At 39.0% G+C, this 13,403-nt stretch overlaps 1 protein-coding gene across 4 annotated transcripts in view; it reads right to left on the bottom strand.

The window, feature by feature from the left end:
• The window catches only part of plxnd1 (plexin D1), a 104,492-nt gene that overhangs the window by 63,224 nt on the left and 27,865 nt on the right, over positions 1-13,403 (bottom strand). For all 4 annotated transcript variants that reach the window (XM_032558079.1, XM_032558236.1, XM_032557997.1 and 1 more), the window contains exons 5-9: positions 12,524-12,653; positions 9,059-9,227; positions 8,760-8,868; positions 1,736-1,835; positions 339-437 (exon numbers count right to left, since the gene is read on the bottom strand). In XM_032558079.1, coding sequence (XP_032413970.1) covers positions 339-437; positions 1,736-1,835; positions 8,760-8,868; positions 9,059-9,227; positions 12,524-12,653 — 607 coding nt within the window. The remainder of the gene's footprint in view (positions 1-338; positions 438-1,735; positions 1,836-8,759; positions 8,869-9,058; positions 9,228-12,523; positions 12,654-13,403) is intronic.

Genomic DNA, 13,403 nt, shown 5'->3' with positions numbered 1-13,403 from the left:
ATTAATTTTTTTAAATACTTTTCCCTTTGATTGATTTGCGTTTTGATTGAATGTTACAAGATACAATCAAATTTCATGCTGAAAAAGTCTAATTTTTATATTTTTATGTCATAGCAAGCAGACATTGTAATGGTTAAGAGTCAATGTATTCTCAACAAGTAGAACACCCAGACTGGTTTCAGTCATCCATTGACCCCAATCCCAGAGCAAAAACATTCATCTGTTTTAGCCCAGCTTGAAGCAAAGACACCATATGCTTCTCTTTTCTTCCAATCACATTCACCACATGTGGTTTCTAGACACAGCCCAGTTCAGAGGCTGGAGGATATCTGACGTACCCCTTGGATGTTGCTGAGCGTCATGGTGAAGTCTTGGGCCATTCCTGAAGGTGATGGAACAGCCTCAGAGGGAATCAGGCTGGGACAGGAAGCAGCACTCTGCAGTGGGAGACGGGGGAATTCAAGAGGGGAAGGAAGTGACATACAAGAGTTAAAGAAAACAATAGCTTCCTCTGCCCCCCTTCCATACATCCACCACCCAAAAATACCTGTCCTGTTTATCTGGACAAGCAGGAAATGAGAGGGTGAAGTCTCCCTTTGAGGGAAGGAACAATGACTTCAAATAGGGAGACGATGAAGGATTAGAAAAACAGACCCACCGGACGCTGTGAAGCCCCAAGCAGAGCAGGAAACGGCAACCTACTTCCCGATGACCTCATGACCCATATTATAAAAATCTTATTTCATGTTTAAACAGAAACTATAATTTAAATACATAAAGCAGCTTTAAAAAAGCACCATTCTTTCATGCTAATCTGATGGAGATTTACTCCATTTACTTTACAGATGCAATCATGCTTCTATTACTCCAACTGTGTAAAACTCATGAGATATAAAACTAATCATTAAACAGTCATAGCAATAAAAGGCTTAAGGAAAACACCAGTAGACCTGTGGTTGACCAGAGGAGCGAGAGCCGTGTCCTCCCCCTCCCATGTGACCCGATAATAAAAGACTTTGAGCAGAGAGGGAAAATCTGCGGGGCCACGCAGGCCATGGGATTTGGCTCAGCAGTAAAATTCTAAAGTCGACACAAATAGTTTGATAGCTGACTTAATCTTGATGTTGTCAGGAAAGCGTCCAAAGAAGGCTGGTAATAGTTTCCAATGAGGCTGGGCTTGTTATGGATAACTTTCCCTTTTTTGCGCTCGTATCTTCTTACTCTATTTGATATGCTTTTTTTGTTGTTGTTTTAGAGCATTTCTTGCACTTACATGGTTTATGTTACTAAATAAATATCTATAAAATTTATGTGTATGGGCTCCTACTCAAAAAAATACAAAAGTAGTTCCTTACAGACGTTAAGGCACAGTGAATATACTCTTTCACTCATTCGCAAATATCTGGCAGAGAGTGAAACTTTAGAGCAGGTCATAGGAGCTTTAAAATACCACATTATCCTGTTATGAGTCTGTAAAGGCAGAACCTCTTGAGATTTTATAGCTGGTTTCAACATTTCTGCACACTGTAGTTGAGACACTGACATTGTAACCGCACGATGATTCACCACATGGCTGCTCTTGCCTAACCAGTCTGGACTCAGATTATTAAAAGAAAACTTTTCTTTTTTACAGCCAGGTCTGGATTGTGTCGGAGGTTTGAGCTTGTAGGATACTGATATCATGAACTCCTCCTGGGATCTGTCTGGTTGATAGATTGGAGGGAGAATTACTCACTTCAAGCAGATTTGGCTTTGATTCATCTTTGCTTGAGAGGCATTGGTGGTGCTCTTGGTCCCAGTAGCACTTCCACCTTGTGCTCAGGCAGCTCATGCATCTGGAAACAAAGATAAATACATAAGTATTGAAAACACATTACAATACATTAAACAGTTGTACCAACTACATACCTCAATCTACAAAGCCTGACCAAAAAATAGTGTTGCCATACAGTAATCAAAGCTAAAGGTGGTCTAACAAAATATTAGTGTGATTTTCTCTTTGGAGTCGACATTTTCTTTGACCAGGTATCTTTTATTAGGATTTTTTTGTAATAAATCTAGCTAAAGAAAAGCATGTCTCATAGTGGGGATTGTGTGTTCAGAGTGAAATATTTTCCTCTGACCCACATGCAATTTGCAGCACAATCGTCAACTTGTACAATGTGTCAAATAGTGGCGATACTCTATTTCAGATTATTTACTGAACAGTGCTCCATCACATTATTGTAATAATGTTTTGCAACTTTACCCTGCTCCAAACTCTACCCCTATTACATGGATGTTTATTTAGGGTTTAAGACTAAAGGGAGATAGATACAAAGACACAGTGCACTACTCAGATATTCATTTTGAAAACATTTTCAAAAAATGTATAAAATTTCCTTTTACTTTTTAAACATGCATGATTTTGTTTTGTATATAATAAAAATATGACGTATTACAACATGCATTGTGTATTTTCTAACATACTGAGACAGAAATCAAAATCAGAGGGAAAATATTCCATCTGGTTTGTTTTCACCCCCATATCATGTCCCTGTGATCATCCCCATGTAAAAGTTGAGCATGAAGCCCGCTCTGACTCATTTTGGAGTGCAAAACAAATGAGGAGGCTGAACTGATTACAGGCATCAAAGTGAAGCTTTAATAAAAGGAAGTAATGATTAGTCACAGTGGCAGACACGCTCATTCCGCGATCGCAGCTCAGCCGGCGGAGAGGTCAGGGTGGGCCAAATCGGCTGAGATCAGACTCTCTCACTGCTAAATGATGATGCATGAGTACGCATGCCGTCTCATGTGTTTAAATTTCTGTGAAATCAGGCTCGGGTTTTACGGTGCGGACATGGAGCGGCTTTACTGGGAACATTTGCTAGATCATGCTTGCGGGCTCAGCTGATGTGTGCACAGCAAGCACGAAGGCTGGAAAAGTGGTTGAGATGATTTAAAAAAAAGGTTTCTTCATGTATGGACATTTTTCATGACAAAGTGTTGCATTTCTTTCAGTGAGATTTCTTGTTTTGAAGGATCACTTCAAAAATCGTCCCTGAATGAGTCACAGATTCGGCTTTAACTAAGGAACTCGCAAATACAATAACTGCAAAGATGGATGGAGGAATTGACAGACAGGTGGACAAATGGATGGACGGATGATAAATGGACAGACGGACGGATTGATGTTTTAGATAAAAGAATGTTTAAATTCTGGAAATGTGAAACTGTTTCCATCCTCCAGACCTGGAAAACATCTAAATCAACTCCTTTCTTTGTCATTCTGAGTTGTAACAAAAAGAACGTTTGCAGATAAGGGCCAACAATGTGGCTTCCAGATAAACCACCTAAATATACCGGCACTCTGTAAACGTGTGTGGAGTCTGCAACTTTGAGTAGCCTCTGGGTAGAGACAGATGTCCCACACTAGGAAAGATGGTGCCTCCAGTGATAGCAACACTCTGAGGGGGTCTCTAGATTAGACGGCGGAGGGTGTAAGAGGATGTGTAACTGTCTGCGTGTGTGTGTTCTGATTAAAAGCAGACGGACTCCTCCAGGCTGTTATCAGCTGCAGTTTTCCCTCACTCCCTTTCTGTCCTACTAAAACACCTAAGAACCTCACCACCCACCCACATTTACATACAGACTGTTTGCATACACACCACACTCGACTGAAAGCTGACAGCAAACACCCTGTGAAACTGCTCACTCCTGGTCGTAATGACCACTCACGTACACACTCGCGCTAAATACACACACTCTCAGGGTTCCTCCGTGAACACAGCGGTTAAACACACATCCTCAATCACACCTCTGTCAGAGAGAAATACATCCAGAAGAAAGCCTCACTCTCAGGGAGGGGAGTACAAGTCAACCAACAGACACATGTGCGAGGAGAGGAAAAAAGAAAGAGAATTGAGATGTGAAAAAATGTGAAATGAAAAGAAAGTAAAGGATGGAACAAAAATAGAGTAAGTTTGAGGCAGAGAGAGAAGTGAATGTTTAGTGATTGTCCTCCTAGGCTGCAGAGCAAAGCTGGAATGCCGCGGTCTGCTTGTCATTAACACTTTACCCAGTGACCACTTTAACCGTGTTCAGGGAGAGCTGTATAAACAGCACTCACTCTCTCAGACAAACACACACATGCAAACTGGTTTGGCACCATTATATCATAAATGAACTTTACCGTGTGACTCTCAGAAGTGTAAATACTATCTGTGTTTTTAACACATTTCTCCTGATTCATTACATTTGGAACAGCTAACAGACTTGTTCAGCCAAATATATTGTATGAAACCTTTCTTCATTATTACACTTCTGTTAATTTTCTGGACTCAACAAAAGAAAAAAGAAATCAACACAATGAAAAATATTGGACAACATTCAGTCAGTGGAGGCCAAAATATTCTGAATTCCTGGCAACAGACATGAGATCCAAACTTTCCAAATAAATAACCTGCGACCATGTTAGGATATAGATAAATTAAAACTGCAACTGTGTTGATTTTCAAGCTCTTACACATCGTCTGTTGTTCTGCAAAAACGGTTTGGTGTGAAATTTTCTCAATCTTTTCACTATTTTCTTATGAAATCTACATTAGTCCTACAGATACAATACATTTGTGAATTTTTCACAATTACTTCTTTGTAATGGTGCAACTCAGTAAATGAATGAAATACTTAATTAATTGTAACAATTTAGTTAAAAACCAGATTTAGCTGAAGCAAGTTTTCTATTGTAGTCCATAAGCAGGAGAGTTAATAATAGTGTAAAGTTAATAAATACACATATACCCTACCACTGTACAAAGTCAAAAAAATACAATACAAACAGTACCAAATTACGAACCTCTGTTTTATAATCACTAATGTCAAGCTTACAGTTCTTTTTTTATTCTTATTTCTTATTTTATTTTAAGTATATGTAGCATATTATATGGATTAATTACAGACAGAGAGCTATTTGTTAAATAATTGATATTTGTGAGATAGTTTAGGTCTATAACATTTTATTATTGCAACTTATAGCTACTGTAAAACTCAACTTCATCACATAAGATGAATATGAAGATTTTTTTATAATGTTATGTAATGATTATGTTCTGTAAAAATGGCTAAAAAGGGACATTACAGAGAGAGAGAGAGAGAGAGAGAGAGATCACATAGAGCTCTGTCCATGACTATCTATAGAAAGTAAAGTGGAAGGAAAAACTGCAGCAGAAAAAGGTGCAAAGGTTTCATGAAGATGGGGATTTTATTTCTAGAAGGACTTTGTACCTACTTGGATGACCTACCAAAAGGACCATAGCAAAAAGGACCATAGCCTGGTAAAATCAGCATAATATATAAATGCTTTACTAGCCAGAAAATCCATCTGATCTAAACCCCACTAAGACTATGAAGTGCTGTCAAGAAGAATATGACCAGACCATGCAGTTGAGCTGAACATGGCTATTAAAGCAAGCTGGGCTTCTTCAACCCCTCAGCAGAGCTGCAGGCCCTACCCCATGCTGATGCAGGACATTCAGGCAAAAGTACCACCGAGTAAGAACTGAGTGTATTTACTGTACAATACAAGAATATTTTAGTAGACAGATATTTTCTAAATAAAAAGCATTTCTCATTATTTGGATTTGGATTGCATGGGATGCACAGTGGTGCAGTTGGTAGCACTGTTGCATTGCAGCAAGAAGGTAATGGCCTTTAGTCCCAGCTGGGGTCTTTCATGGAGTTTATATGCACATGCATGGGTTCTCTCCAGGTACTGCAGCTTCCTTTCACAGTCCAAAAACATAACTATTAGGCTGACTGGTCTCTATATTGTCTTTTCGTGTGAGTGATTGTTTGTACTGTGTTGCTATGTGATGCACTGGCGACCCGTCCAAGATGCACCCTGCCTCTTTCCCAATGACTGCTGGAGAAAAGCACCAGCCTCCCCTGCAAAGATCTAGACAATGGATGGATTCTGATTTTTATAAAAATCAGAATTTTAGGTTTTCATTAGATATAGTCCATAATCATCAAAATTCACAGAAATAAACACTGGTAATGTATCACCTTACTTGCAAAACAATATATAACACACAACTTTCACTGTTATTAGTTTAATCACTACAATGACTTTCTTTTCTGTGGCATTCTGATTTATTCAAATGAATCAAAGCAATATTTGTGTTTAAAGATCACAAGTCATGACATTATACGTGGAATTTGAAATTAGTTTTGTTCATACCAGTTGAGTTTGTACTCAGCTAGCAAACAATGATGTTGTCGATTAACTTTATTACTGAAACGAAATTAGCTTTATAAAAGCACATAATTTCATTCAAAGTATGCGGGATAAAAAGTCTAATGCCTTTGGTTCTAAAAGCATTAATGCCCGACATTACTTAAATGAAACATAATAGCCTCAGTTAACATAAAACAGAGGAAGATCTCTGCTTTAAAACCAAAGAAAATGCTTTCTTCAGAAAAAGAGGTTTTCCTTTCTCATCCTTCAAAACTTTGATTTATCTATTAGCAGAGTGATGGCGCTTTTCATAAAGAAGAGCTATTTTATATGGTTTCATTGGGTCTAAGTGTATAACAAAACCCACTGTTTAAAAAAAAAAACAGCATGAAGTGAATGAGATCAGATAGAGCCCAGCAGTTCTGCACCTCTCTGCGAAAAGCTCTTCCTGTGCGAATGGCACTTTGCTCATTATCACCTCCGACAAACCGCCGTCTAATTTCACACTCCTGGACCCCGCCACATATTGGGTGCAGTCTCACACACGTACACCTGCAGCCGCTGTGTTCACACCTCGAAACTACTTTCAAAAAGTGAACAAAGGGAGGGGGACACCAAAATGCTTTTTTTGGGGGGGATCTCTGTGAATCTGTCAAACACACTCAATGCACATGGATGAGGCTCTCAGGATCAGATAGGGAAGATCCTGCAACACCAACATGCAGGAGGATGCCAGCTGGAATGCCTCCACATTTTGAGGAAAAACGCCACTGCTGTGATAAGGACATTCAAGTCAAAGTCTTTAACAAGAACAAACACGGGTGTGATCAACCAAACATACATATCTAATTTCCTTTGGCTTAACATTTACAGAATATTAATCTCGCATTTGATCCCGCACTGAGAAAACCTTGAGCAAACCAAACACACACAATAAGCCCTGGGAGAGGACATGTTGGCTGTGTTTACCCAGCATGGCCTAAATAAAAAGCATTTGATGAGGAGACGAGGGACGTAGAAGAAGAAGAACAAACACAGAATTGAGGCTTTGCTTTGTCTTTATTGTCCAGCTGTGTGTGCAGATCTGAAATGGAACTGAGGGAAACACTTGATATTTGGGTTCAGGTTTTCTGTTTGGAGACTGCGACAAGAGCAGTTTGTTGGTGTTTAGTCTCCTTTAGGAGGGATTGTTTTGGGGGATTTATTATAAGCCTTGTCGTTAAAACGTGGGAAAGTGATGAGGATATAATCAGATCAAGTAATTCAATAAAAGCCGCAGGCAGAGAGAATAAATAGTCTATTGGAAATGAATGTTCTACCCAGTAAAGAGAGCAAAGCACTTACTAATAAAGTGAGAGTTAAATTTAATAGGGTGACTTGCGATGTGGTTTACATATTTATTTGGATTTCTGTCCTTTCAGAAAACGCAGATCAGAAGCACAGCTTTGTGGAATCCAGTTTACAAGGAACAAACTCCTTAAAGTAGTGCTGGGCCTGTTCTTCAAACTTTCATAAGTTTTCATTTCTTATGGTTTTTTTTACTCATTTTGGCAGATGTTACAATATAAGACAATTGTAAAAGAAAACCTGTTTGAGGTTATAAGAGACTTAAGGCTAAGGTAGATTTCCAGCTTCAACCCAGACAATGACTCTAAACACACAATAAGCTGAAATGAAATGTTTTAGATTAAAAAACGTTCACATTTTTATTTTATTGTGTTTTAGTTAACCTTTATTTAACCAGGCGAGGTATTAAGAACAAATTCTTATTTACAATAATGACCTGGCAGGGAAGGATGGTCCAGTTAAAGTCCAGAGCGATGTCTCATCCTTAAATTCTCAAATATTATAAGATTTAGTTTTATGCTCTTTAGGAACTACCTTATCTTAAGCTATTTTAGTATTTACTACTTTTCAAAGATTAAACTAAAAATGGGGAGAAAATTATGTCTTTCTTATAAGATGCTGGTAACTAAGTGCCAAGAGATTCAATTTAAAATTTTATAGGAATGTATCTGGTGAGTTAACAAGAAAAACAAACCAAACTCATTCCTCTAAAAAAAACAAAAACTAGTGGAAATAAGAGAAAAGCAGCCAGAGTTCAAACAAAAACTTTAAAGGACTTTAAAGCTGTCAGTGCGACAGCAGGGAATCATCAATTTACATCTCAGACCCAAAATTCTCATTTGAATGAAATGCTAACTAGTAATTTAAGACGTTAAACTGAACATCAGGTAGTTGGAGCTTTTTGTAAAAGTGTCTCAAATGGAGAAGTGTGAAACCCACCAGTGTCATCGTTGACAGCATGCCATCGCTATGTGCTGTTCATGTGAAAACCTTAATTATACATTTAATTAAAAACTAGAAGGGGGATCTTTTTATATTAGAATCTGAGGAAGAAAGTAGAAAGATGTCAAAAGAGAAGAAAAAATTATCAACAGGAGGAAAAAAAAGTGCATTAAGAAGAGCTGTGACACAGAATCATCAAATATTTGCCAAGAATTCCAAACTCTGAAATTGTGACATGAAATGTTTGACTTACGCGGTCTTTGGGTGTATTTGTCCAGTTTTCTCACAGTCGTAGATGATGAAGCTCCCAGAAACAACAGACGTGCCATTCACCTTTATCGCCACCGAAACAGTGAGGTGATCTGCAGAAACAAAGGCCGCATGTGTCAAGCTCTGCAACATTTGGAGATGGTATCGCTCTCATAAAGCAAAATAGATGGCACCAGACTCAGACCCTTTTCTGCATTATGAGAGATGAGAGCGGAAATTACATTTGTTCTATGCTAAAAAAAATTTTAAAAAATGAATGTGTCTGACAAATGGATGGCTCACCTGTGCCAGAGGGTATTGGTTGGTAGTTTTCTGGTGAAAGGAGTGGGCAGGTCTGGATCTGAGCGAGACCATAGACAGTGGCAGCAGTGGAAACCCCGGGCTTGTACTCACACTCTACCTTCGAGCCAATCAGATCGGGAATGCTGCCGTTTATTAGGATGCCAACAGCCTGCAGCGAAAGAAAAAAACCCCAAACAAACAAAAAATAACAGATATAGGAGCAGAAACATAAATAGCTGCTCATGTTGATCAAAATTAATTAGATTTTTAATTTGCCGTGCCCGCAAATGTGTGTTCTGGTTGAGTTTGTGCGCACACGCTCGACGAGAGAGGGCGGAGGATGTTGGCGCCCCTTCAAGATTGCTCAGGAGATCAGGCAGAAAAAGAGAAAACTACCATGTGATGGAGAAACAGATGGCAGAGTGCTAGAATCACATCTAAATCTGCAGAAAGTGATGAAGTATGACAGATGTATAATGAGAAACATAACACCTCGCTGACATGTCTGAATTTTAGTTAAATGAATTCAATGTGAGGAAAAAAAAAACAGGTAGGCTGAGGATGAGGGTGGAAGTTTGGAGAGAGGATCTTGGACTGTAGAAAAACAAATCAGTGTCTCAGCAGGTAGGAGCTGAGGTGGTCAGCTGTTTGTGCTGACATGTCTCAAAAATCTGCCCCATTGTTTGCTGGAATTGTTCATTTCCCTCGCTCGGGCCCTGACTTCCTGCCTCCTGCTTCCTGTTTGCGGAGACAACCTTGAGCTAAGCTTCCTGCCGGTGAATTAGCTGTTTGGTGAAGCAATTGTGGCCCGCTGAAGACCGACCTCCCCAACAAGCAAATATTCACAATTAATGAAGCAATTAATGACCTGTCGTCTCCGCCTTCCATCAAATTACGCTCCGTAATTAGAGGTCAAATATATTCCAAGTGGCAGAGATCAGTGATCTAATCACGGCATTGTTATCTCCCTGTAACACGATGCACTGATGAGAGGGGATTATTGAAAACAACAGTTTGCATGTCAGACCACTCAGGGAATCTTTGAACCCAGATATATTATCCTGCCAAGAATGATTAAATCAGGCTGGCGCTGTTAAAGAAGCCCAGCAATGCCACCAAAGAACAAACACCCACACAGATTTAGGAAATGGCAAAAATCTGCATTATTGAGGTAATTATTTAGAACAAATGCATGACAATGATGGAAAGTCTGAACATTTACTCAGACCACAAAACTGCCAAACAACAACCCAGGACCCAAAAACAAATCAAACCAAGACAAATTTACTTCTACTGCACATTTCAACAAGTTTTAAGTGCTCTACACCATAAATACATAATGCAAAACCAATTATTAAAGAATTAAAATTATCAAGAATAATCATCTGGCAGAACAGAATAAAGTTTCTGTTCTTATTAATCAAATGCAACTGTAAACAAGTGGGTTTTTGGTGTAGGTTTGTTGTGTTTTAGGGTTAGTGTCTCTGGATCTTTGCAGATTTCTGGAAATTTATTCCAAAATAGTGGGGCATAAAAACTGTGTGTCTTCATGTTTGGTTCTGATTCTAGGGATGTAGAGTAGACCAGAAGAACCAAAAGACCTGAGTGCTCTAGAAGGTTTATACGATAACAACAGGTCTTTAATCTACTTTGGTGATCGTTTCTAAACTAACAAAAGTATTTTAAAGTTTATTCTTAGAGCTACAGGAAGCCAGCAGAAGCACTTTAAAACTGTACTGATGTTCTCTATTTTATAAGTTTTAGTGAGAACATGAGCAGCAGTGGTCAAAACTATGCAAGAGGGTTGTTCATGAATGCAACAAACATGTGGTTGGGTTATAGTTTGCTTACCAACATTAGCCGGACTGCATGTATAATTTTGACCCTGAGTAATTTAGAGAAAAATTAGTATTATAATCAATCTTGTGCATCCAGATCTTCTTTATTAAGTTATTGAACATGTTTGCTGTATAGCCATTAAACCCTGAAAAAAAACATCATTAAAACCCCCACATATACGACATTCTTGCCCAGTGATGAGTTTAGAGTATATATTAATTTCTTACTGTAACTCTATGTTCCCAACAGAGCACTTGGCTTTTAAACGGCAGGGTCTTTTTCAATTATCAGGCTCCTCTCCTGTGGAACCAGATGCCTGTGTCTGTTTATGAGGCAGACCCCCTGTTTACTTTTAAGATTAGGCATAAAACTTTCCTTTTTTTGATAGAGATGATAGTTAGTTTATCTTGATCTAGCTCTGTAGTTATGGTCTTCAGCTGCTTTTTCTACTGATAGACAGACTTTATCCCAGTGCCTCTTTGCATGTTTTTATCTCATTCAATCTCAAGTCCCAGCTGAGCAAAGCAGATAACTGTTTAGACTAAATCTGGTTCTGGTAGAAGTTTCATCCACCTCAGGAAAAACTTCAGATCTATTTGAAGAAAAGTAACCCCGAGGCTGCCACCACCATGTTTTACAGTAGGTGTGACTTCCTTTAATGATGTACAAACGTTTTTTAATAACAAACATACCTGGTTTAATCAGACCACAGCATAGTCTCATGCTTGGTTTAGTGCAGTGGTCTTAAACTGTCGTCTTTGAGAATCAGTGTCCTTCAACTTTTAGATGTGTCCCTTGTCCTACACACTTGAATTAAATCACTAACTGCCTCCACGGCATGCAGTCAAGCTCTACAGACCTCTGCTAATTAGCTAATATTGGCGCCAGGTGGGCTGAAGCTGAGAGACATTTAAAAGTTATAGGACACCAGTCCTTGATGACTGCAGTTTGAGACCACTGGTTCAATGGTTTCATGAGGGGAAAAAGCTTTTGTCTAGAAACTCGACATCTCAGTCCAGATTTATGGACGTATCAGGATAGCTGGACTTCATTTAGGGTCAGATTATTTACAATTCAAACGACCTTAAATTCTTAGATGTCACAAAACAATATTAGGGAAGAGCAAAATTTCAGTACTGCATGAAATTCTCATTTCAGGGTTGCATCTTTAATCACTCAGTGAGTGAAAGACCTGAGAGGGGAAAACAGATCTTTTAATTCACATTTGGATTGTTTGTTTAGCAGCTGTGTGCCACTTATTTCCGCACAAAGAGCTCCCATGTGATTCAGTGCGGCAAAGTGCATTTAGACTGAGGTGCTATCAGAGCGGTGACCGTGAACAAAGGCAGTACTGCTGTAAATCAGAAAGCTAAACAGGCAGATGAATGTCAGCTTTACTGAAAAGGAGAAGGTGGCATTAAAAGGGGGGGCTGCAGCATCAAACAGCTGTGGTCTGATCGTATCAGCCGAGTTATAATAATAGGGCGGGCAACGACAGAGGTGGTGTCAGATTATAAATGTGTGTGGGAAAAATCTGCTTTAAATACAGTGACCCCATTACTGACATTCCTTGCAGCTTATGACAAGGTGATGGCAATAGCAGGGGGGAGAGAGAGATAACAGTACCTCGATTTCTGAAGAGATGCTGATCTCTGGGGGGGTCAGGGTGATGGAGGGACACTGCTTGGGGCCTTCACCCAGAGTGATCCAGGAGCGAGGCAGCAACCCTCGGGCACACTCGTTCTGGATGGTGCATCTAGATAGAAAGTGACAAAATATGATTCGCATGCATATTGTCTTATCACATCACATCTCACTATGAATTGCAAAGGTTTCCCCACTTACTGAACTTTATCATATTTTGTCACAGTGCAAACACAAACTTCAATGTTATCATAATAGGATTTCTTTCTGATACAGTCCAATACATTCTGCAGCACAGTTACAAAGTTTTAGGAAAAATATGTTTGGTGTTCTACAGTTTTGTGAACACTTTTGCATTTGTATTCTTCAAAACTGACTCAATATTTGTAAATCTGTAGTTTTTCTCTGGGGTCTCTACCAGATTGGCACATCTGGAGACTGAAACTCGTATCTATTCTTCTTTGCTAGATAACTCATTCTCAGTTAGATTGAGATTTGTGACCAGAGATTTTCAAGTCCTGCCATAGACTCTCATTTGGATTTTGATCTAATTTTTACTGAACAGCTGTAATGCATTCTAACAAATCCTGAATATGATTTTTTTGAATTATAGATCTGGTTGTATCATTTGGTTGTTGTCTTGATGAAAAGACGTCCACAACCCCATACTTAAGTCTTACAGTCTTTAGCATGTTGTCTCTTAGGAATTAGGTTGATTTAACCTTCCCTCAACTCCAACCAGCCCCTCTGCCTCCACAGCATGATGCTGACACCAGTAACAATTGTTACTGTTCAAATGTTGGGTTCAAGGCAACTTGCAGTATTAGTTTTCCATAACACACAATATTCAGATATTTGCCCA

Source organism: Xiphophorus hellerii, chromosome 1 (genome assembly GCF_003331165.1).
Source record: "Xiphophorus hellerii strain 12219 chromosome 1, Xiphophorus_hellerii-4.1, whole genome shotgun sequence".
Classification (NCBI taxonomy): domain Eukaryota; kingdom Metazoa; phylum Chordata; class Actinopteri; order Cyprinodontiformes; family Poeciliidae; genus Xiphophorus; species Xiphophorus hellerii.
The sequence above is the reverse complement of the archived record's forward strand: the minus strand, read 5'-3'. Positions and strand labels throughout refer to the sequence as shown.